We start from the raw sequence: 26147 nt of genomic DNA, 5'->3' as shown, positions 1-26147 counted from the left end.
ATACCTAAACCTATTTCACTGTTGGACAGAAAAAGCAAGTGAGTCACTTACCCATACAGAAGAAAAAACAACTCTATACACATCTAAAAAATACTATAAACACAATGTTAACTGACACAGTTAAAAGAAAAATGTTTTATGTGATATGGCTATATCTACCACATGAAACTATACTAAATAATAGAAGGCCCTCAAATGGTAGTGACAATTTTTCAAGTGCTAAATTAAACATCATACACACACCGATGAACATAATTCTTACCATAGCCCTAAAAGGTAGTAAGCATTATCCCCATTTTACAAAAAGTAGAAAAATAATTGTCAGAGAGGTCAGGTACTTTGCTCAAGTCTACAAGCTATTAAGAAAATTCATGAATCAAACTAGTACAAAAATCATACTGTTAAAATTACTGTTCAAGAGGCCAGTAAGCTAGAAAAAGGCTATAAGGGAGGGAGGAGAAGGAAGGACTTAAGGGGATGGTATTGTATATATGTAAGTAGAAGAACAGATTACAAGGGGTGGAATGGCCTAAGCGAGGCCGAGGAAGAGACTGAGTAAAAGAAGGGTGGGAGGGTCAATCAAAATTCAAGGTATTCTGAATAAGACATATAAAAGCCTACTTTTTAAGATAATGGCACATACTAGAAAATTTTGAGTGCCAGGGATGGGATACCTTCCAGTGAGCTATTGGCCAGGGAGGTTCCTGTTGCCTCCAAAACATTACAGGCTAATGCCTAGGCCCTTGGTTTCCCAACAGAAACAGATGGTAAGATCCTATTGCTGAAGACTCCATATCTCTGGGTGTCAAGATCACTGAGAAATCAAGCTGGGGCTGAGCTGAAAACCTTTTCCCTGTAGACCAGCCGACTGAAAGCTGGAAAAAGCTGCACTGCATGTGGCCCTATGGGAGACAGAAGTCATCAGTGATGAAAACAGTGGACACTGGAAGCATCAAGTTTGGCCAGACAAGCCAAATAACTGAACAGGGGCAATAGTGGCATGTCTGTCTACGGGGAAACCAACTGCTCTCGACTTGGACTGGAGGCCCGCTCTATGGGAGGGAATACAAGGCTGGTACTGAATACCTAATTAAAAGCCTATGGCAGGGGAGGTCATGAGCCTTAGGGGTATAAAGTCAGCTCTTGTCTAGCTAAATGCAAATACTATGCTCACCAAACTGTCCTGTAAGCACCACACTTAATGCTATTCTCACTTTTGGTTAGAGAAGCTTCTCTTTTCAGATGGCAGAGACCACTTGGATGACCTAAAAGGCCACATAGTGCTGAGAAGAAGTGATGGAGGAGTGTCCAGCATTGAAACATTTCTATCACACCCTCCAAGGCTCAGGGTCCACTGCAGAAGAGATGGTGGAAAGAATCTAAGAGCCAAATGAAGGGTAGGACTCCTTATAATGCAACTGTCCGGACAGACCTCACAGTGCCTAATGCTACCTTCACAAGGCCCTCATAATAGGAGGAAAAGATGATGACATCAAAATAAAAGAGAGTCCAATGGAGGGGATATGATGGCGAGTGGAGTTGTGAAGGGGAAAGTGGGGAAGGGGAGGGAATTATCACGGTTTATTGTCTATAAGTATAGAAATAGTCAGTAAAAAAAAAATTATACATTAAAAAAAACATCAGAGGAAGCTGGGCATGGTGGCGCACGCCTTTAATCCCAGCACTCGGGAGGCAGAGGTAGGAGGATCGCAAAGAGTTCGAGGCCACCCTGAGACTACATAGTGAATTCCATGTCAGCCTGAGCTAGAGTGAGATCCTACCTTGGAAAACAAATAACAACAAAAAAAGACAGAGGACAGAAAGAAAATTACTGCTCAACTGTCTAGAGTTGCATTTACTAGAAAAGAGAGACTACATTCACGAGAAAATAGAGCGTGCTCTTCCTAGAGGTGTTCAGCATCCAAGGAGGCCCTCAGAGGGCAGAGGGCAAACACCCAGTCAACGGGGGCTTCTACCGTCACCCAGACCGACCACTTGACATGTCCAAAATCAATTCTAATTGTAGGTGCTTAACTGGTTTAAAATTTCACATAGAATGTTGTTTGAACAAATCCATTAGAGCACTGAAAAAGCTCAACAACTGCCCCTCATACAAGGGGAAGCAGCTAGATCTGTACAGAAAACATGAAGTGTCAAGAAAACTTTGATGTTTCTCCAAGAAATTCTTTACTGAATTCTCCAGCTTTTGTTTTTCTTTCAAAACGAGTACTCATACATACTCAAGGGAAACAGTATCTATTACTTGACCAATATGAACTCATGGAAACTCTATCAAGTAATTGAAATAAAATTCTATGAACTTCTAAGTAACTAATGGAATTGGGTTACCATATAAAGTAACACCAAAACTGCAGTACCAAAACAAGAAAGAAAGAAAATCCATTACACTCATATCACAATGACCAGGGTGAGGCATTTACTACTTCACTGCTAAGTCTGAGAACATGGTCAAATACCTCATGAAGAAACAGAACAGCCCCGTTAAGTCTTAATATAGCCTCCCCCTCCCATCAAATTTTTGCTTGCAAAATACTTACCTCAATGGAACTGGCTATATTTAAACATTCCTCCATTCCAGGAATATCCAACTGAATAACTCGAAAATCTTTGCATTTTATTATGATGGTACCCAGAGAGCCCACAAATCTGCAAGGAATTACAAACAATGTAAATGGCAAGAACAAAGGAGAGGACAGTTGTTTGGGCCAAAGCACAAAGTGCTGGGAAAGAAGGGCTCAGGGCCTAGCCTTTCCTATAGAAGCAATAGAGAACAGTGAGTGCTATCACACACTATCACACACAATGACCAAGAAATGAACTAACATTTGGGAGGCAGAGGTAGGAGGATCGCTGTGGTTTCAAGGCTACCCTGAGACTACATAGTGAATTTCTGGCCAGCTTGGGCTAGAGTGAGTCCCTACCTTGAAAAACCAAAAACAGAAGAAAAAAAAAAAAAGAGAAAGAAATGAAATGAAATAAAAATAAATAAGAAAAACAATTTAAGAAATAGGATAAGAGGGCTGGAGAGATGGCTCAGCGGTTAAGGTTGCTTGCTGACAAAGCCCGACAGCCAAGGTTTAACTCCATGTAAAACCAGATACCAGATACACAAAGTGGCATATGTGTGTGTGAGTTTGCAGTGGCAAGAGGTCCTGGTGCAACCATTCTCTCTCTCGTTCACACATACACTCTCTCCCTCTCTCAAATATTTTTAATTATAAAAGAAAGAAATATGACTAGAAGAAGGTCTTCCCTGTGTACGGGTCTCAAACTTGTCATCCTCTAGCCTCAGCCTCCTAATGCGTTCGGATGTGCACCACTTTTTTTTGGGGGGGGGCGCTGGTTTCGAGGTAGGGTCTCAATGTAGCCCAAGCTGACCTGGTAGTTCTCAGGCTGGCCTCTAACTTACAGTGATCCTCCTACCCCCTGAATGCTGGCATACTACCATGTCTGGCAGGGACAGAGAATATGGACACCTGCCAGGGCCTCTATCCACTCTCCAGATGCATGCACCCCTTATGTGCATTTAGTTTTACTTGGGTACTGAGGAATCATACCTGGGTAGTTAGGCTTTACAGCCAAGCACCTTACTGGTGAACCATCTCTCCAGCCCTGCACCATTTTGGGGGGGCTTGTGCCACTTTTTGCAACAGACTTTAACATGGGCGACAGGGGAACTAAGCCAGGTTCACAGGCTTTGCAAACAAGCACTTTTAACTGCTGAGCCATCTCCCCAGTTCACAGAAATAAAATGTTTTAATGACACATAAACACTCAAAACAATACAAAAACAACAGTGGAGGGAGGGCTGGAGGGATGGCTTAGCGGTTGAGGCGTTTGCCTGCAAAGCCAAAGGACCTAGGTTTGATTCCCCAGGACCCACGTTAGCCAGATGCACAAGAGGGCACACGCATCTGGAGTTTGTTTACAAAGAGGCTGGAGGCCCTGGAGCGCCCATTTTCTCTCTCTCGCGCTCGCTCGCTCACTCACTCACTCCCTCCCTCCCTCCCTCCCTCCCTCTCGCTCTCGCTCCATTGGGTTGTCCTCAAACTGGTAAAGACAGAGTGGCTCACACCTGTAATACCAGCATTCACTTGGGAGACTGAGGCAGCAAGATCAGGAGTTCAAGACTGGCCTAGTGTATAAAGGGCAATCTGTCCTTAAGACTTGTCATCGTATTCAGTCACAACTTTGTAACTGAGATTGACAATGATTCATAGAAGGGCAAGGAACGGTCAAGGAATGATGGACCAAGAAGGAGTTTTAAAAGACTGAAAACACACGTTCTCGGGCACCAAAACTGACTACTGAAGTGATAACTAAGAACTTAACCCAGACTTAACAGCAGTCAGGTAATCAGTGCAGATGGCTCTCTGCTAAAACTCCGATCCTGAGAGTCGGCCAGAAGGCTCCCTGGGCTAGCTGGTTGGGCGACAGGCTGGCAGAAGAGCGCCGGGAAGCGTCTGCTCGTGCGCCCGCCGCAGGACCCCCTGCTCCCCGGCGGAACTGGAATGCGAGGGGCACTCACCGTTTGTCGATGGCGTCGATGTTTGAATGGAGAAGCCACAGCTCCTCCGTGTTGTCCTGCCTGGAGGACAGGATCAGGTGGTGACCAGTCAGACACAGGGTCCCCTCCACGGCCGGATAAAAAGGCCGGTGTAACACCACATTGTCCACCCGCGGGGTCTTAATCAGCTCCGCAAACTCCATGCTCCCGTGGCGGCCACACTGCCAAGTGCCCGAGGTGCTAGACGGTAGGACCGCCGCAAGCCCGAGACGGCCCGGGGCTGGCCGGCGGGGCGGAGTCCAGGCCCTGGAGGCCTGTCCCGCCCCAGGCTGAGTGGGCGCGGCGAGGGCCTGCGGGCAGCCAACCGGCCACGGGGGGCCTAGACGAGGCGTCTCTTCCGCTCCATCGGCCCCGGACTCGGCCACAGAGAACGCCTAGCGACAGCCCCGGCTGCCGCCCCGGGCTGAGCGAAGAAGACAGAGGTCGCCTTGGGGGCCAGGACCCAAGCCCCAGCCGCTACGGACTCCTGGCGGAAGTAGCTGCTTCGTGTCGCACCCTACGGTAACTCCGGGCGGAAGCCCAGGCCCGCACAACTGGGAAGACAATCGCGGTCGGAACCGGAAGTCGATCCGTTTCTAAATCCGGTGGCCTGACTCCTTGGAAACAGCTAGACCCAGTGATTTATGTTCCTAACAAGGGAGAAAGCGTCTTCGCCTTCACGCGCTCCCTGTGGGTTCGTTCCGTCTCAATACTCATCGTGAAAAGCCAGGGGAAATACTAGTCAGTCTCTCTCTTCCCTCCACCCGAGTAACATCTCCTCGAGGGCTCTTCTGACCGTTTGCCATAAATTGTAGCAATTCTTTTCCATGAAACGATGCAGGATCAAAGCAATGATGGTGACCACGGAGAAGCCTCCAGGTGTGCTAGGCACCCGGGCAGACTCTGCGCCACTGCGTTGTGACCTTGAACAAGAAAGGGAAAACGTCCAAATAGCCATAAAAGGGATGTGGGTGTTAGCAGATACACTGCAGACAGGACCTGATTAATCTTCACACTATGAGGATGCTCAAGTGACTTCCTGAAACTACCCAGTTTATTTGTAGCAAAGCCTGGCTCTGGTGGTTTGAAGTGCGTGTCTTCTACAAACCCCTGTGTGTGAATGCTTGATTCTGGAGGAGGTGTGTTGTTGGGGCCAGGCTTAGGAGTGTTATAGCCAGTTGCTCACTCTCCTGCTGCTGTTTTCGACCAGATGTGGCAAAGGTGATGTCCAGCCTCTGCTCATGCGATTCTTTCTCCCTGCCATCATGAAGCTTCCCTTCCAGACTGTAAGCCAAAATAATGAATTTCATCCCATCAGTTGCATTTGGTCAGGTGATTTGTCCAGCAACAAGAAGGTAACTACAACACTGGCATCAGCCTGAGGTCTGAATTCCAAGACCTTGAAGTATTGGTGACCACTGCACAGCCCCCTCCCCCCACTAACTGCAATCCAGCTGAGCAGAAATTGCAATGATTTTGTCATGTAATTTCTCCTTTCTTGTTTTCCTTCCTCCCTCTTTAAACCGATTTTTTTTAATCCCAAAATAAGAAATATGTTGGAGTTCTGGTCTGCTTTTCCTTCATTGACATTTGAAATCCTTACTATGTTGTACCTAAACACACCAACACTTGTCGCTGCTTTTGTCTTTGTTCTTCCTAGAATGTTCCCTCCTTAAAGCAGAACACTGTATGAGATTGTTATCCCTGATACTCCAGGCTAGCTTTTCTGTCTGTAAAAAACAAATGTGGTTCATTTTTATTTATTTATTTGAGAGTGACAGAGAGAGAGAAAAAGAAGAAGAGGCAGATAGATAGAGAGAGAGAAAGTATGAGCACACCAGGGCCTCCAGCCACTGCAAACGAACTCTAGACGCATGTGCCCTGTTGTGCATCTGGCTAACGTGGGTCCTGGGGAATCGAGCCTTGAACCAGGGCCCATAGGCTTCACAGGCAAGTGCTTAACCACTAAGCCATCGCTCCAGCCCAAAGTTGTGTGTGTGTGTGTGTGTGTGTGTGTGTGTGTGTTTCATTTTTATTTATTTATTTGAGAGTGACATACAGAAAGAGGCAAAATATTAAATATCTTTTATTTGTTAATTATTTGAGAGAGAGAAAGAAAGAGAGGCAGATAGAAAGAGAGAATGGGCATGCCAGGGCCTCCAGCCACTGCAAACGAATTCCAGATGCATGCTCCCCCTTGTGCACCTGGCTTATATAGGTCCTGGGGAATTGAACAAGGGTCCTTAGGCTTCACAGGAAAATGCCTTAACCGCTAAGCCATGTCCCCAGCCCCTGTCTGTAAAATTTTTAAAAAGACATCATCAAGTGGGACCAAAGATGAAGGAAATTATTTATGAAATTATTTTGCTGGAATTTTTTCCTTCCTTTATATATGGGTTTCTATAATAAATACAAATAGTGAAAGAGAGAATATACTTCCAAAATGAAGAATCATGGAGTGTTCTACAGCCAAAGTATCATTTGAAAGAAGGATCTGTAAGATTGAGTAATGTGTATACTTTACATGAACAGGCAAGATAGAAGTCCAATTTAATATCTACTACAGGAGGAAAAATTCTCCAGTAATTCCATGAACTTTCCCTTTTTGTTTTCTTGAAAATAAGACTATGAAAAGATGACATCATTAAGTTAAAATAATTTTCTATTCTGTAAAGCCATAAACTGTTTTGACCACAAGAGAAAATTTTCAATAACTGATGAGCTTGTCTAGTAAAATACCAGACTATTAGAAAATTACATCCTGTGAATTGAAGCTCAAAGGATAGAAAGAAGTTGAGCACAGAGAAGATCCAAAATTCAACAGAGATTACAAATTCCCTACATAAATAGTAGGTGGCGGTGAAATTCGAAAGTAATGGGATATACTTTTATTATACTAAAATATTCCTATTTGTTTATTCTTTGAACTATTCCCCATGCTATTGGGGTCCTATTTAGAAAACTCTTGTGTATACATATAATTCGAAGTGCATTCCCTCTGTTTTCCTGTAGCAGTTTCAGTATTTCTGGTTTTACATTAAAGTCTTGAATCTGTTTTGAATTGATTTACTGGAGAGGGTGAGGGATGTGGATCTAATTTCATTCTTCTGCAGGTGGATATCCAGTTTTGCCAACACTATCTGTGGAACAAAATATCTTTTTTTATTTTAGTCTATATTTCTGAAGCTGTGTCAAAAGTCAGGTGGCCATAACGGGGTGAGTTTATTTCTGGGACCTTTTCTCCATTAGTTTATATGTCTGGTTTGTGTCAGGACCATGCTATCTTTGTCACTATGGCTCTGTAGAATAATTGTGGGTTATGAAACTACTTAGGAGGCCACAAGAGGTGAACAAGAGGTTTTAAGAAAGGAAGAAGACAGCAAAAGGACATATGTGACATAAAAGCAGTGTAGAAGCTATGGTGGGGCAGGGCACAAGGGGACGAAGAGGGAAAAGGAAACAAAATAAGTTTTGTTTGAAAAAAATCCCATAATAAAACCCAATTTTTATTTTTATTTATTTTATTTTTGAGGTAGGATCTCACTCTAGCCCAGGCTGACCTGGAACTCTGTAGCTACAGACTGGCCTCTAACTCACAGCCAAGTCCTTCCAAGAGCTAGGATTAAAGGTGTGTGCCACCATGCCCAGCGAAAACCCAATTTTTCTGTGCGATTTAAAAGTTAATCCAGGGCTGGAGAGATGGCTTAGCGGTTAAGCACTTGCCTGTGAAGCCTAAGGACCCGGGTTGGAGGCTTGATTCCCCAGGACCCACGTTAGCCAGATGCACAAGGGGGCGCACGCATCTGGAGTTGGTTTGCAGTGGCTGGAGGCCCTGGTGCACCCATTCTCTCTCTTTCTCTGCCTCTTTCTCTCTGTCATTCTCAAATAAATAAATAAAAATAAAAAGTATTAAAAGTTCATTCAAGCCAGGCATGGTTATACACACCTTTAGTCCTGGCACTCAGGAAGCAGAGGTAGTAAGATCTTCGTGACTTCAAGACTACATAGTGAATTCCAGGTCAGCCTGGACTAGAATGAGACCCTACCTTGAAAGAACACCAAAAGAAGCTAACCCAAGGACACTGAGGTTAGAGTATTGCCGTGAGTTTGGGGCCAGCCTAGTGCTACATAGTGTGTTCCTAGTCAAACTGGAATAGAGTAAGATCCTGCCTCAAAAAAAAAAAAGTTTACTCCAACAAAACTGTAGGGAAAAGAGTCTCAGGGAATTCTGGTAAGTCAAATAAGATGATGACATTTATAATATATATAAAGAATTTACTTAAAGCCTTACAGATGTTAATATTATCACCATTCTTGAAATGGTATTAGTCATCAAAATGTTATTTTTGGAACCACAAATGTGAAACCATGGTATTTTTATTTCTGAGTTACTTGTTTCACTTAATATGAGCCCCATTCACATGCATTTTCTTGCAAATGAGATAGTTTCATTCTGATGGACAGCTGGGTAAAACTCTATTGTGTATCTATCTGTTGCAGTCAGGTCCTTATTGCTGGCAGAAATCACCCAACCAAGAGCAGCTTTTGAGATAAAGGATTTATTTTGGCTTACAGACTCGAGGGGAAGCTCCATGATGGCAGGGGAAAACGATGGCATGAGCAGAGAGTGGACATCACCCCCTGGCCAACATAAGGTGGACAATAGCAACAGGAGAGTGTGCCAAACATTGCAAGGGGAAACTGGCTATAACATTCATAAGCCAGCCCCCAACAATACACTGCCTCCTGGAGGTGTTAATTCCCAAATCTCCATCAGCTGAGAACCTAGCATTCAGAACACATAAGTTTATGGGGGCACCTGAATCAAACCACCACAATTTTTTTTCTCTGATGCATGTCTTGGGCATCTTTGTCAAAAATCATATGGATACATACATAGCACTTTTTTCTTTTCTTTTCTTTTCTTTTCTTTTCTTTTCTTTCTTTTTTTTTTTTTTTTTTTTTTTTTGAGATAGTCTTGCACTAGCCTAGGCTGACCTGGAATTCACTATGTAATCTCAGGGTGGCCTTGACCTCACAGAAGTCCTCCTATCTCTGCCTCCTGAGTGCTGGAATTAAAGGTATGTGCCACATACCCAGCCATAGCATTTTTATTTATCATCTGTTGATAGGTTCCAGGTCTAAATCTGTGGTATGGCTCTCACAGCAAGTATTGCAATAACCACAGATGTACAATATGTCTGTGGTGTGTTAGTTTGGAATCCTTCAAGTTTATACCCAGAAGTGATATATCTGGGTCCAAGGTAGTTCTATTTTTAGTTTTGGGGAAACCTCCATACTGCTTTTCACAGTGACTGTGTTCATTTACATTCCCACCAGCAGTGTATAAGGGTTCTCTTCCTTCATGCCCCATTCTCACCAGCATTTGTTGTTTTCTGAGTGATAGCCATTCTGACTGGAGTTAGATGGGATCTCAATGTTTGAATTTGCATTTCTCTGATGGGACTAATAATACTAAACGTTTTTTTTTTTCTTTTCACAATTTTTATTAACATTTTCCATGATTATAAAAAATATCCCATGGTAATGCCCTCCCTCCCTCCCTAAACGTTTTTATACATGTTTATTAAAAATACATACTTCATCTTTTGAGAACTGCTTATTTCATTAGCCCATTTATTGATTGGGTTGCTTGATTTCAATAGTCTGGAATTCTTTGTATAATTTAGATATTAGACCTCTGTCAAATATGTAGTGAGCAAATAGTTTTCCTCTTCTGTAGGCTCATTTTTTAAACTTAATTTGTTGTTTTCTTACAGAAGTTTTTAATCTCATGTAATCCCATTTTTCAGTTCTTGGTTTTATTTCCTGAGCCATTGAAGTTCTTTTCAGAAAGTCCTTTCCTGTGCTTGTATCTTGATGTATTTCCCCTATGTTTCATCAAACAATTTCAGAGGCTCTTGTCTATGTTGAGGTCTTTTATCCATGTTGAGGTGATTGTTGTGCAGGGTAAGAGATATGAATCTAGTTTAATTCTCCTATGTCTGGGCCTCCAGCTTTGCCAGCATCACTTACTGAAGACACTGTCTTTTCTTGGATGTATGTTGATGCCATCTTGGTAAAAAAAATCATATGGCTATATAGATGCACAAGGTGGTGCATGCATCTGGAGTTTGTTTGCAGCAGCTGGAGGTCCTGTCTCTCTGATGGGCATGATGGCAGAGGTAGGAGGATCACTGTGAGTTTGAGGCCACCCTGAAACTACATAGTGAATTCCAGGTCAGTCTGGGCTAGACCAAGACCCTACCTTGAAAAACAAAAAACAAAAAAAAGTGTGTGTGTGTGTGTGTGTGTGTGTGTGTGTGTGTGTGTGTGTAATAGACAACCTCAGGTCACTGGGATGAACTTCCAAATCAGGCAAAGTTATGGATGAAGGGGATATTTATTGAAGCCTACAGATCCAAGGGAAGTTCCATAATGGCAGAAGAAGCTGGCCCACTTTCACAGGTCCAAGCAGACAGAGAAAAGCCACCACCAAAAAGCAAGCAAGCACACTTCAGGAACTCCAGGCTGAACTCAGGCACTTTGCAAATCTTTAGATTGGAATCCCAAATCCACCACCACACCTTAGAGCTGAACCCAAGGATCTACCCACAGTGACACCTCCTCCAGCCAGGTGGCTGCTTATCCAATGCAAACTTGAATAAAATCCAGAAAATATTAGGGGCAATCCATTCCAACTATTACATATGGCTGTCACTCTGTGTGTTTATTTCCAAGTCTTCAGTTTATTTCACTGATCTATGCATCTGTTTTTGTGCCTGTACCATGCTGGTTTTGTTATTATGACTCTGTAGTCTATCTTAAATTGGATATTGCAATGCCACCATTATCACTCTTTTTGCTCAGTATTTTATTGGATATTTGTGTCTTTTTGTGCTTCAAGATGAATTTTAGGATTTTTTTCCTGTTTCAGTGAAGAATGGCACTGGGCTTACGATGGGAATTGCATTGAATCTGTGATTTGATTTTGGTAATATAGTCATTTTAATTCATTTTAATTCATTTAATTCATTTTGTTGACCCATGAGTTCTTCCTACTGGGGTCAATTTCTTTCTTCAGTGTTTCAAACTTTTCACTGTAGAAGTCTTTCACTTCCTTGATTATATATTTTTTAAGTGATTATGACTGGGATTGTTTACCTGATTTCTTTTTTTAAAATTTTTATTAGCATTTTCCATGATTATAAAAAATATCCCATGGTAATTCCCTCCTTCCCCCCACACTTTCCCCTTTGAAATTCCATTTCATATCATGTTCATTATTGGTATATGACTTCTGATTTTGTCTGTAAGGTCTCTTACATATAGGATCATATCATCTGCAAATATGAATAATTTAACTTGCTATTTATGTCCTTTTGTTTCTTTCTCTTATCTTATTGCTATAGGTAAGACTTAAAGTACTATATTGAATAAAAGTAGAGAAAATGGTTTGGAGAGATGACTTAGTAGTTAAGGCACTTGCCTGAAAAGCCAAAAGACCCAGGTTCAGCTCCCCAGTGCCCATGTAAGCCAGATGCACAAGGTGGCACATGCATCTGGAGTTTGTTTGCAATGTCTAGAGATCCAGGAGCTCCCATACTCTCTGTATCTGCCTCTTCCTCTCTCTCTTTCTCAAATAAATAAATAAAAATAAAAATATTTACAAAAAAGTAGAGAAAATGGAAGCCTTTGTCTCATTCCTGATACTAATGAAAATTCTTTGAATTTTAGAATAATATTGGCTATAGGTTTATTATATTGCATTGTGTTTCTTCTATTAGCAGGTTCTTCAGAGCTTTTATCATGAAGGGGTGTTGGACTGTGTCAAAAACCTTTTCTGCATCTATTGATATGATGATCATGTGATTTCTGTCTTTGAGGCTAATTATGTGGTTACAATCATTTATTTGCAGATATTGAACCATCCTTGCATCCCTGGAATAAAACCAAGTTGGTCATGGCAAATTATCTGCTTGATGTGCTATTGAATTTAGTTTGCTTGCATTTTATGGAGAATTTTTGTGTCCATGCCCACTTACAATACCATCCTATAATTCTCTCTCTCTTTCTCTCCCTCCTTTTCAGTCTATTTCTCCCTCTCAATCTGTCTCTTTCTATCTCATTTTAGTATCTGGGTAAAACTGGTATGGTAAAATTAATCTGGTAGTGTTTTTTTTCTTTCTATTTCATGGAACAATTTGATAATTTGTGTTAGTTCTTCTTTAGCATCTTGGTAGGATTAAGCAGTAAATTCATCTGGACCTGGGGTTTTTATAGTTGTGATATAATTTATTACCACCCTTTCCTTTTTCTTGCTTAGCCTAAGGCTCTTTATAACAGTCCCATCAGCATCAATCAACATTTCAGATATCATTGCTTCTCCCTCCCTGTCAAGACATCCTCAGTCCCCATTCACCTGCAAATTTAATGTCAGTCATCCTTAAATAACTTTTTGTTTCTTCTTAAAATTTTGGCACCAGCTAGAACTTTGTACTTAGAAGAAAAGATCAAGGAACAGAAATGCATAGAGGGAAGCCATGTGAAGACAGAAAGAAAGTGACCATTTACAAACCAGAGAGAGCTCTCAGAAGAAACCAACCCTGCAGATGCCTGATCTGAGATTTCTTATGAAGATATAAACATGGTGGCCATATACAAACCAGAGGGAGGGAGAGAGAGAGAGAGATAGAAAGAGAGAGAGAGCAGGCTCTCAGAAGAACACAACCCTGCAGATACCTGATATCTGATTTCTGGCCACTAAAATTGGGAGAGAATGAATTTCTGTTGTTTGAATCATCCATTCCATGGCACTTCATTAGGAAAGTCCTAGTTATTGTATAACTGGCTGTTATTGGTTTTTTTTTCCAGTGAGGAGACTGGACCATGGAATGCTTAACATCTTCTCCAGGAAGTGATCCAAATCCAGATTCAGCCAATCAAGTGCAGACCCAGCGATCTTCCATGATACAACTGTGATTACTCTCTCTGATTTCACGTCTTAATATGCTTCATGGAAAGAGACTCTTCATGAGTTTATAGCTGTCCACTAGACAGTTAACATCTGAGGGCAAGAAGTTTTTGTTTTAATTTTTGTGTGTATGTGTGGATGTGTGTGAGTGCAGACACATGGATGCCACAACACACATGGGAAGGTCAGAGGACAGCCTCAGGCTTCAGTTCTCATCCTCTACCTTGTTTGAGGCAAGTTCTCTTAGTTACCATTGCATATGCCAGGCTATCTGACCCACAAGCTTCAGGGAATTCTGCTATCTCCGTCTCCCATCTTGCTATGGGCACATACTACCATGCCCAGATTTATCTGGGTTCTGGGGACCCAAACTCAGGTCATCAGGCTTGCGTAGCAAGTGTTTTACCCACTAAGTCATATCTCTACTCCAAGATTGACTACAACATATGCAGCACCTAGCTTAGTGCCTGTATCTAGCAAGCCACTCAATATACATTTATTGAGACCTGTTCTTACTTAAGTTGGCCCATCCTGCCCTCTCCACCCCAATCTTTAGAGATGGATGCAGGTATTTATATGTACATAGATATATAATACTGCAGGGCTATGATGAGGGGAGGGAAAGTGGTGCTATATCATTCCCCACTTGCAGATAAGGAAACAAGAACAGATTAGTAACTGTCGCAGTCACGTTCCTATTGCTGGTAGAAATCACCCAACCAAGAGCAGCATGTGGGAAAAAGAGGTTTATTTTGGCTTACAGGCTCAAGGGAGAAGCTCCATGATGGCAGGGGAAAACAACGACATGAGCAGAGGGTGGACATCACCCCCTATCTAACATAAAGTGGATAATAGCAACAGGAGAGTGTACCAAACATTGGCATGGGGAAACTTTCTATAACACCCATAAGCCCACCCCCAACAATACACGCCCTCCAGGAGGCATTAATTCCTAAATCTCCATCAGCTAGGAACCTAGCATTCAGAACACCCAAGTTCATGAGGGACACCTGAATCAAACCCCCACATTCCACCCCTGGCTGCTATAAACTGATATCCATATATGATGTAAAATACAGTGCATCCAATCCAGCTTTAAAAATCCCCATAGTTTTTATAAATCCCAATGATGTTCAAACATCACATAGCCCAAGATCTTTTAACTGAGCCATAACACCAAAACTCCCATAATGGCACAGAATAAAAATTCACACTGCAAAAGATGGCATTGGGCATAGCAAAGAAATATTCAAGCAATACATGATTTAAACAGGGAAAATACCAAACTCTGTAGCTCCAAGTCCAACAACTCTAGTTAGTGACAAATCTCCCCGACCGATAACTCTAACAGCAATAAGTCTCTGGCATTCCAATTCTACTCCTCCAGCTAGGCTACTCACAGTCCTAGAAAATTTCATCAGTGCCAGCAGCTCCGTAGCAGCCATCTCATGGTCCCGGCATCTCTACTGGGTCTTCACTGCAATCCACGGTTCATCCTCATGGCCCCACGGAGTCTCCATGCAGACAACCAGCAAACCTGCTTCACACTGCCCATGGCCATTTTCAAAACACAAGACCATGTTGCAAACTCAATTACCTTCTTTCCAGCATTTCTTATACTCCAAAATACCAGGTAAGGTGCCAATTTGTTAATCCAGGGCAGACTTTGAAGAACAGGTCACTCCTTGAGCACTCAGACCATTTCAAAAGAGTCTACATTCTTCGTGTTGCCTCAGTGCAGGTCAGCTGGCTCAATCTCAATAGTGACTATCTCTCAAACAATTTGCATGTGAACAGGTAGCAGTTTAAACTCAAAGATTTCATTTTTTCTGTGCCATATCCCTCTGCTCACACCAGTTCATTTCTACGCAAAGCAACACTGCACAACTTCTCAGGACCCAGGCATAACAGCAGGCTTCCCACACAAACTGCTAGCCCAGTCCAGGCAAAGCTCTTTCTCATCCTCATAAGCCAAACCTCACAGTACATAGTTCTTACTGAACTCAGGTCTTTCAACTCTGACCAGAATATTCCATAAAGCTGTACTTACAGCATTGCAAGGTGTCTCTTAGGCCAAGGTCTCAAATCCTTCCACATTCCTCTTGAATCAGCTCCAAAAGGCCAAAGCCACATAGTCAGGTGTCTAGCAGCAACCCCACTCCTCAGTACCACTTTACTGTTATAGTCAGGTTCACATTGCTGGTAGAAATTACCCAACCAAGAGCAGCATTTGGGAAAAAGGGGTTTATTTTGGCTTGCAGGCTTGAGGGAAAAGCTCCACAATGGCAGGGAAAATGACAACATGAGCAGAGGGTGGACATCAACCCCTGGCCAACCTAAGGTGGACCATAGCAACAGAAAAGTGTGCCAAACACTGGCATGGGGAAACTGGCTATAACACCCATCAGCCCTCCCCCAACAATACACTGCCTCCAGGAGGCGTTAATTCCCAAATCTCCATCAGCTGGGAACCTAGCAATCAGAACACCTAAGTTTATGGGGAACACCTGAATCAAACCACCACAGTAACTTACTGAGAACCCTGATAAGTTCTGATTTAGTAGCTGGATTATAGCTGACATATGTTTTCAAATGCATGCTCACCTATGGTTCTCAGTGGTCTGAGGAAGCTGATGGGTGAGTGACTATCACCAGCTCAGTGAAGCTCAGAGGATGGTGATATCCTTTCAAGAGCAAATCTTAGCAGTGTAGTGGAACCTGGTGCACCATGACTGAGTGCAATCCCAGGCCTTGATGTTCAACTGATATCAATGAGACTGAGTCTGAACAGCTTTTGTCTGTTGGGATCCTGAATGTGAGTATTGGGAGAAGACAGCCTTTCTTAACTAAGCAAAAGAGGGTTCAGGGACCATTGCACTCAGCAACAAGGAAAGTTTAGAGCTGGGGAGATGACTCAGTGGTTAAAGGCACTGCTTGCAAAGCTTGCCAGTTCAGGTTTGATTCCCCTGTACCCACATAAAGCCAGATGCAGAAAGTGATGCAAACATCTTGGTGTTTGTTCGCAGTAGTAAGAAATTCTAGCAAGCCACCCCCACACACAGAGCAATGCAAATAAATAAAGTTTTTAAAATATTTTTATTATTTGATAAAGAGAGAGAGAAAGAGGCAGAGAGAGAGAGAGAGAGAGAGAGAGAGAAATTGAGAATGGGTGTACCAGGGCCTCTAGCCACTGCAAACGAATTCCAGATGCATGCACCACCTTGTGCATCTGGCTTCCATGTATAGTGAGGAATCAAATCTGGGTTGTTTGGCTTTGTAGGAAAGCCATTATTCCAGCCCAGTAAAGTTGTTTTTAATTTTGTTCTCTAATAAAGTTCTTTTTTAAAAAAAATTTCTGAGGACAGTAAGAGGATAGATTGGCCTGTGTTTAAATGCAACATGATTACAGCCACGTTCCTATGTCTGATTCTTGTGTCTTAGCCACTAGCAGCCTCGTTATTTCTGGGACCGAGTACGTAGGATGAAAGTGGAAGAGTGAAAAGAGGAAGGACTATTGGCTCTGCTAAGTAAAAATTCAGCCCAAAGCCAGGCATGATGGTGCACATCTCTAATCCCAGCGTTGGGAGGCTGAGGCAGGCATAAAATGAGTTTGAGGCCAGTCTGGTTGAAACAATCACAGCTATTAGTTAGCAAATGGAGCTGGAGGATGGAGCTGACAGCTGGAGGCTTTTCAGTCATATTGCCTCTTTTCTTCCTCCATTTTTTCCTTCTCTCTTTCTCCCATCACTCTCCCTCATACTTCTTCCTGTTCCCTCTCTCTCTCGGAATTGGTTGGTATTCCCATGGCCCTGTTGGTATGACAACACCCTCAGCATGGTTAGGCTGAATTCAAGGCAGATGAAGGTGTCAAGATCAAACATTGCCCAGAGCAATGTGGACATTGCCTGACTCTTCATGACCTCACTCAAATGCTGCACACTGTCCCCTCTACTGCCCTCCACTGATCCATACAGTCACAAAAGCCAATCCAATTTCAAGATGACATTAGCCCCATGTTCCCATAGGAAGAACACTGCAGAGACCCTTCTATGAGTGTAAATTAACGTAGATGGTTCAATGTCACTTCCCTGGACACTGGTGTCAGGGTAAAAGAGTAAGGAGAATGTCCAGAAAGTCCAAACATGATTTCAGCAAAGTGCTTTTCTGCTCATGGCCATGGTGAAATGAATGAAGAATGTGCAATTGCATATACCTAGATAAAATTAAAATAGAGGCATGTCTAAAGTAAAGGTCTAATTAAGAAGTAGGACAGTGCCAGGCGTGGTGGCACATGTCTTTACTTTAATCCCAGCACTTGGGAAGCAGAGGTAGGAGGATTGCCATGAGTTCAAGGCTACCCTGAGATTACTGAGTGAATTCCAGGTTAGCATGGGCTAGAGCGAGACCCTACCTCGAAAAACCAAAAGAAAAAAAAAAAGTAGGAAAGTTAACCAGGTGGGAAGGTCAACAATACTAATTCCATGATTATGTTTCCATGTTTCACGCTGCCATTGAACTTGAAACAGGGTCAATGACTTCAGTGTGCCTCAGCTCTGGTCACACTCACACATCTTCTTCTCCCACACTGTTTAACTCAAACTTAATATATCCTTCTAACTGTGACATATGATGTTATTTTCAGCCTTTTAGTTTGCTTAATAGACTATGAAAGCCATTGCAATTAACTTGCCCTTACTTGCTTTCTCCCCTTTGGCATTCCTCCAAGGTCCTCTCCTCCCCCTGGAACCCTCTTTTTTTCTGGCATGACTTCCTTAAGAGCTCAGATCTATAAATCCACACCACAGATGACAAAGTTATTCCAAAAAGAAAAGCGAACTTCATAAGGGGAATATCTGATGATCATTGCCTTCACTAGGTGATCACAGTGGGACCACAAAATGTTCTACGCTGCTGATGTAATGCCTGTCCACGTGCTGAACCCCACTCTAGGCATGAGGATATCATCAGACATATCCATGAAGTGTGGTGGTCTCTGACATTGCCTTAGACTTTCCTGAGAATTCAGTATCATAAAAAAAAATAAAATAAAATGACAGGTGAAGCTTTTGTAGTGGCATGCACTTATATCACCCCAGCCCTTGGGAACGGGAGACAGGAAGATTGCTGAAGACTAGAAATTTAAGCTCAGCTAGGGCAACATAGGAAGACACCACATTTTTTAAAAGGGCAAATTTGGCCTTGATATTCATGACCTCAAAGTGGCTGATGCTACCCTATACAAGACCTCCATAGTAGGAAAGAAAAAAAATGATGGCATCAAAATGGAAGACTACTTGGAAAGAAGAAGGGATTCAGTAGAAGGGGGAGTTGTAAAAAGGTAAGGGGGGCATTGGGAGGGGATCATGATCATGGTCTAACGTTTATATTTATGGAAATTGTCAATAAAAAGTTTTGTAGGAGCCGGGCATGGTGGCACATGCCTTTAATCCCAGCACTCGGGAGGTAGAGGTAGGAGGATCACCATGAGCTTGAGGCCACCCTGAGACTACATAGTGAACTCCAGGTCAGCCTGGGCTAGAGTGAGACCTTACCTGGAAAAACAAAAACAACAACAACAACAACAAAAAAAAATTGTAAAAGGGGCCGGGTGTGGTGGCACACGCCTTTAATCCCAGCACTTGGGAGGCAGAGGTAGGAGGATCACTGTGAGTTCGAGGCCATCCTGAGACTACATAGTGAATTCCAGGTCAGCCTGGGCCAGAGTGAGACCCTACATCGAAAAACAAAACAAAACAAAATGTAAAAGGGGAAAATTCACTGATGAAACTTGAAGTACTACAAATAAATAAATAAATAAAAGCTGGGTGTGATGGTGCACATCTGCAATCCCAGCTTTTAGGAAGTGGAGGAATTGGAAGAATGAGGATCAGAAGCTTGAGGCCAGGCTGGACTACATGAGACCCTAATCTCAAAAAAATCCCCCAAACTAAAAATAAAACAATAAAGAGAACATTCTTTAAAAAAAAATTAGGGAGAAGTATGATAACAGATTGCATACCAGACGGTATTATTGAGTTAATGTTGATTTTTGTAGATGAGATAATGATAATGTGATCATGAAGGAAAATGTCCTTTTTCTCCAGAGACACCTGCTGACATATTTAAAGATGAGCAATCACTATATCTACAGATTATATCCAACTGTTGTTTAAAAATGTGTATACAGGGCTGGATAGATAGCACAGTGGTTAAGGAGCTTGCCTGTGAAGCCTAAGGACCAATGTTCAACTCTCCAGGTCCCACATAAGCCAGATACACAAAGTAGTACATGTGTATGGAGTTCAATTGCAGTGGCTGGAGGCCTTGGTGCACCAATTCTCTCTCTCTCACTCTCTCATAAATTTTTTAAATGTGTACACAAATGTTTATCATGTATATATATGTACATGTGTATGTATGTATTAAATATATATATATAAAAAATCCACTCATATGTATATTATAACAGAGAACAAAAATAAATTATTGACAATTGGTTAGTCCATTGTAGTATTCTTTCAGCTTTTCTGTGCTATGGTTTTCCCCACAATTGAAAGTTGTTCTGTTAAAAAAAAAGAACAAAAATGACAAAATCCCACTAAGAAATAAAAGAAAATCCTAAATATTAAAATCAGAATTAAAGAATGTTGCTATTGACCTCACAGAACTCCAAAGGGCTATGAAGGACAACTCTGAACATTAATTAGTAATAAATGAGGTAAATAGGTGAAAAATACAAGTTCCTAGGAAGATGTAAATTACTAACAATGACTCAAGACAAAATAAACAATTGTTTTTTGGTTTTTCAAGGTAGGGTTTCACTCTAGCCCAGGTAGACTTGGAATGCGCTATGTAGTCTCAGGATGGTCTCAGACTCATAGCAATCCTCCTACCTCTGCCTCCTGAGTGTAGGATTAAAAGCATGCACCACCACACCCACATAGACAATCTTAGCAGACTTACAATAAGGAAGAAGATTAAATCAATAATAACAAAGCCTAGGTTCAGATAAATTCTGCTCAATTCTACCAAACCTTGTAAAAAGGATCAATATCAATTCTTCATGAAGTATTTCAAACAATGTAGAGAAGGGACTGTTTCCTCACTCATCCTATAATGCCAGGATTATGTTAATGCCAAGATGAGCATAGATATCGTAGGAAAGAAAAACCATAGATCATTATCTATTGTGACTACAGACATGAACATTTCAACAAAACACTTCTGAACCAAATCCTGTCACATGTGAAAGTAATTATGCTTTGTGTCAAATGGGATTTATTCTTAGAATGCAAGTCAAAGTTAGTGTTGTGGAATATCATATGGTAGCAGTTACCTTCTTGTTGCTGGGGCAAAACTCCTGACCAGAGCAGCTTATGAGAACAAAGGCATTATTTGAGTCTTACAGTTGTGAGTGGAGATTTCATCATGGTGGAGAAAGCATGGCAGAGTAGGCACATCCCATAGTCAAACCTGAGCACAGGGCAAGGACAGCCAGTGAAAGTTAGCTGTGAACATCCAGTGGGCTTGACTACTAAACTTCACAGCTCCTCCAGCCAGTGTCCATGTCACCAAGGCTCCTCAGCTGGGGACTAAGTAAAAAACTTAATCACAAACACTTGAGGCTATCAGGACATTTTTACATCCAAACCATCACACGTATGATAGAATAAAACAACAAAATGATTATTTCAATACATACAGAAAAAGTATTTGACAAAATTCATTATCCTTTGTTGGTGAAACAGTCAGTAAAATATAGAAGGAAACATCCTTAACCCAATAGAGAATATGGATGAAAAATCCACAAATAAATATTGCGTTTGATGTTTAATGTCGAAAGTCTGGATACTTTCAACCAAGAACAGGAATAGCACACAAATCGATTGTTTGCTTTCATCACTCCTAGTCAGCATTGTTCTGTAGGTTCTAGTAGGGCTATTAAGCAATAAATTAAATGATTTATATTAGAAATGAAGAGATAAAAGTTATCTTCAGTCATGCAAAACACTCTATTATATATAAAACAACTAAGGAACCCACAGGGAAAAAAAATCTAAGCTCTAGTAAACAAGTTCAAAAGGAATGCAGAATACAAGATCAATACACAAAAATCAATTTATTTCTATGTACCTGCAATGGCCAATTTGAAAAACAAAGAAAGCAGTTCCATTTATGAGAGCATCAGAATGAATAAAACACTCAGGAATAGGCGCTGGAAAAATGGCTCAGCCTTTAAAGACTCCTGTTTGCAAAGCCTGATCAGATTCGATTTCTCAGAACCCACAGAAAGCCAGATACACAAAGTGCTATACGCATCTGGAGTTTGTTTGCAGCTGCAAGAGGTCCTGGTGCATCATTTTCTCTCACTCTTGCTCTTTCCTTCTCTCTCTAATAAATAATCTTTCTCAAATAAATAAATATTAAAGTTTAGGAATATATTTAACAAATGAAGTACAAGATTTTATTCTGAACATATAAAAATAATCTTGAAAGAAACTAAAGAGACAAGTAAATGGGAAGACATCTCATATTTGTCTATAGTAAGCCATAATAGCATCTAGATGACAATAGTCCTCAAAGTGATTTAGATTGAATACAATGTTCGTTAGTATTTCAGGTCAATTTTCTGTAGAAATTGGCAGACAGATTATAAAATTCACATAGAATTACAAGAGACCCAGAATAGCCAAAATCATGTTGTAAAAGAAGAACCAAGTGGAGGATTCACAGTTCCCAACTTGAAAACCTACTGTAAGGCAACAGTAATCGAGATAGGGCATCACAGGCATAAAGACAAACAAATAGATCAGTAAAGAACTAAGAATCCAGAACCAGCTTCTCACATAGACGTGCAATTGATTTTAGCAAGGAAACCAAGGTACCCAGACCATTGCCTTTTCAATGAATGATGCTAGAGTAACTGGATAGCAAAATTAAAGAGAATGATAAATTCCAAGTTCATACCATTTACAAAACTTAAAAAGAATCAAAGACACCTGGCATGGTAGTGCACGCCTTTAATCCCAGCATTTGGGAGGCAGAGGTAGGAGGAATGCCATGAGTCCAAGGCCATCCTGAGACTACAGAGTGATTGCCAGTTCAGCCTGAGCTAGAGTGAGACCCTACCTCGAAAAAGAAAAAAAAAAAAGAATCAAAGACCATTGCAGGAAAATGGAGAGAACTGGAGATTGTTATGTGAACTAGAATAAACCATACTAAGGAAGATAAATATAGTATGTTTTTTTCTCACCTGCAGAACCTAGATTTAAATGCTATATGTCTTATATATACATATATGACATGAAAGTAGAAAGAGGACTATGAAAGGAAGGAAGAAGTCTGAAGGGAGGGGAAGTGAAAGAAAGTGTAATGGATTACATGTGATATAAAGCAAAAGGGGGGACCAACAAAAGGGGGAAGGAGAAATGAAGGATAGGAAGGGGGGCAGAATAAGATCAAAGCACAACAACATATATGCATGAAAATGTCACTGTGAAGCCTATTTTGTATGCTTACAAAAAGTAGTAAGAGATTTAAATTTAAGAGCATAGATGGTTACAAAAAAACTAGAGGGTTGGAGAGATGTGTCAATGGGTAAAGTCTTTGCAGAGCACACAGGATGACTTGAGTGAATGGTGGTGTGCCCCTGAAATCCAGAAAGACCCCTAGAGCTTGAGGAATCTGTGAGCTCTGCGTTCAGTGAGACCTTCTCTCAAAAAATACAGTGGAAATGGGGCGTGGTGGCGCATGCCTTTTATCTCAGCACTCGGGAGGCAGAGGTAGGAGAATCACCATGAGTTCAAGGCCACCCTGAGACTAGAGAGTAAATTCCATGTCAGCCTGAGCTACCTCAGAAACCAAAAAAATAAATAAATACATAAATAAAAATACAGTGGAGGGGCTGGAATGGCTTAGCTCTTAAGGCTTTTGCCTGCAAAGCCAAAGGAGCCTGGTTTGATTCCCCAGGGCCCACATAAGCCGAATGCACAAGGGGACACACGCATCTGGAGTTTGTTTGCAGGGGCTGGAGGCCCTGGCATGCCCATTCTCTCTCTCTCTTTCTCCCTCTCAAACAAATAAAATATATTTAAAGACAATACAGTGGAACGTGATTGAAGAAGACACCCCATATTGACTTCTGGCTTCCCAGTACACGCAAGTGCATGCACACCCAGATACGCTCCCACACACCCATTCATCCCCGCACCAACACAAAAGAAAAGTAGACATAAATCTTGACCTTGGATTTGATCGTGAATGCTCAGATATGACACCCAAAGCATGGGCAGAAAAGGCAAAAATGAATTGAACCTCAGCAAAATGGAAAACTTTTGCATTCAGGGATAGTATCACAGAAGTGAACAGACAATCTGAAGAATGGGAGAAAAATATATAAACTGATACATCAGATGAGCTCTCTGACTAGAGATAGCCCAATATAAAATGGACGAAGTTCTGAACAGGTAGGGAAATGATCAATGAGCATGAGATGACATGTTTGTCGTGACTAATCATCAGGAAATGTCGAGAAACCCTTGACTACTAGGATTGTTATCAGCAAACTAACTGGCAAGCCTCAGGGAAGATGGAAATGAGAACACTCCCACACTGACGACAGGATGCAGGATGATGCAGGTGCTTTGGAAAACAGTCAAGGTGATGAAAATATTTTGAAACTGATTGCAATGATAGTTTCATAGCTCTTTGAATACACACACACATTAACACACACACACACATACACACACACACATAATTTATTTGAGAGAAAGAGAAAGAGAACGGGCATCCCAGGGCCTCTAGCCACACTACAAGTAAGCTCCAGATACATGTGCCACCATGTGCATCTGGCTTACATGGGTACTGGGGACTCAAACCTGGGTCTTTAATCTTCGCAGGTAAGTTCCTTAACCACTAAGCCATCTCTCCAGCCTTGAATATATCTTAAAACATTGAATTGTAGGTTTGTTTGTTTTGTTTTGTTTCGAGGTAGGGTTTCACTCTAGTCCAGACTGACCTGGAATTCACTATGTAGTCTCAGGGTAGCCTTGAACTCATGGTGATGCTACCTCGGTCTCCTGAGTGCAGGGATTAAAGGCGTGTACCACCACTCCCAGCAAATTGTAGTTTTTTAAGAGGTGTGTGTGTGTGTGTGTGTGTGTGTGTGTGTGTGTGATGACAGTGCATATGTTGTGGAGGTCAGAGGGCAACCTGGGGCTGTTGGTTTTCTCCTTCCACCTTTTTTTTATTGACAACTTCCGTAATTATAGTCAATAAACCATGGTAATTCCCTCCCCCAACCACCTTGTGTTTGACACAGGGTCTCTCTTTTTGTCTTTGTAGCTAGGAAGGTCAATCTACCTAGCCCATGAGCTTTGAGTTTCTCCTGACTCTGCCTCCCATTTCTTGTAGGCATGTTAGGATTTCAGATGTCTGCACGCTTACCATCTGAGCCCCTATTCTGGCTCTAAGGAAACAAATTTTCACCAAGTAAGCTGCTAATTTTAGTTTTCGTTAATTTTTGTTTATTTTATGAGGGAGAGTGAATGCACCAGGGCCTCTTGCTGCTGCAAACGAACTCCAGACACATGAACCATCCTGTGTGTCTGATACATAGGTACTGGGGATTAACCTGGACCATCAGTTTTTGCAAGCAAGTGCCTTTAACCACTGAGCCACAACCCCAGCTGGGCAAAGAGTCTTAAAAGTAACTAGACACATGGGACTAGTGAACAGTTAACCTAAACTTGCCATGGCCTTCAGAGGCACATCAGATCAGATCAAATGATACATTTTTTAAAATTTTTAAAATTTTTTATTAACAACTTCCATGATTATAAAAAATACCCCATGGTAATGCCCTCCCTCCCTCCCCCCCCCACTTACCCCTTTGAAACTCCACTCTCCATCATACCCCCTCCCCATCTCAATCAGTCTCGCTTTTACTTTTGAGGGCTTGATCTTTTCCTCCTCTTATGATGGTCTTATGCAGGTAGTATCAGGCACTGTGAGGCCATGGACATCCAGGCCATTTTGTGTCTGGAGGGAGCATGTTGTATGGAATCCTGCCCTTCCTTTGGCTCTTACATTCTTTCCACCACCTCTTCCTCATTAGACCATTAGCCTTGGAAGGTGTGAGAGAGATATTAAAGTGCTGAGCACTGCGGTCATTTCTTTCCATCACCATGATACCTTCTGAATTGTCCTAAGGTCACTGCCATCTGAAAAGAGAAGATTCTCAACCAAAAGTGAGAGTAGCACTAATATAAGGGTGTGAACATTAACAGAAGTGCTTACTGGGCAGTTTGATAAGCATGGTATATACATTTGGCCAGACAACAGCAGATGTTACACCCCTAGGGCTCATGACTACCCCTGTTTTAATTTTTCAGTATCAGGGATGTATTCCCTTCCCATGGAGCAGGCCTCCAGTCCAATTAGAGGGCAGTTGGTTTCCCCCATAACAGACGTGCCACTATTGCACCCATTGGCTCATTTGGCCTGGCTGGCCAATTATAAGGCTTGCAATGTCCACTGATGAGTATCTTCACTGGTGATTTCTCTTTCAAATGATACATTTTTTTTTAAGAGGCCCTTGAACCT

General features: G+C 41.9%; 1 protein-coding gene across 1 annotated transcript in view; it reads right to left on the bottom strand.

Annotated features, from left to right (window-relative positions):
- The window catches only part of Mtmr9 (myotubularin related protein 9), a 40881-nt gene extending 35805 nt beyond the window's left edge, over nucleotides 1–5076 (bottom strand). The window contains exons 1-2 of the mRNA XM_004671388.3: nucleotides 4550–5076; nucleotides 2559–2667 (exon numbers count right to left, since the gene is read on the bottom strand). Of these exons, the coding sequence (XP_004671445.2) occupies nucleotides 2559–2667; nucleotides 4550–4731 (291 nt within the window). The 5' untranslated portion in view covers nucleotides 4732–5076. The remainder of the gene's footprint in view (nucleotides 1–2558; nucleotides 2668–4549) is intronic.
- Nucleotides 5077–26147: the final 21071 nt, after the last annotated feature.

The sequence above is a fragment of the Jaculus jaculus genome, chromosome 12, assembly GCF_020740685.1.
Source record: "Jaculus jaculus isolate mJacJac1 chromosome 12, mJacJac1.mat.Y.cur, whole genome shotgun sequence".
Lineage (NCBI taxonomy): Eukaryota > Metazoa > Chordata > Mammalia > Rodentia > Dipodidae > Jaculus > Jaculus jaculus.
The sequence above is the reverse complement of the archived record's forward strand: the minus strand, read 5'-3'. Positions and strand labels throughout refer to the sequence as shown.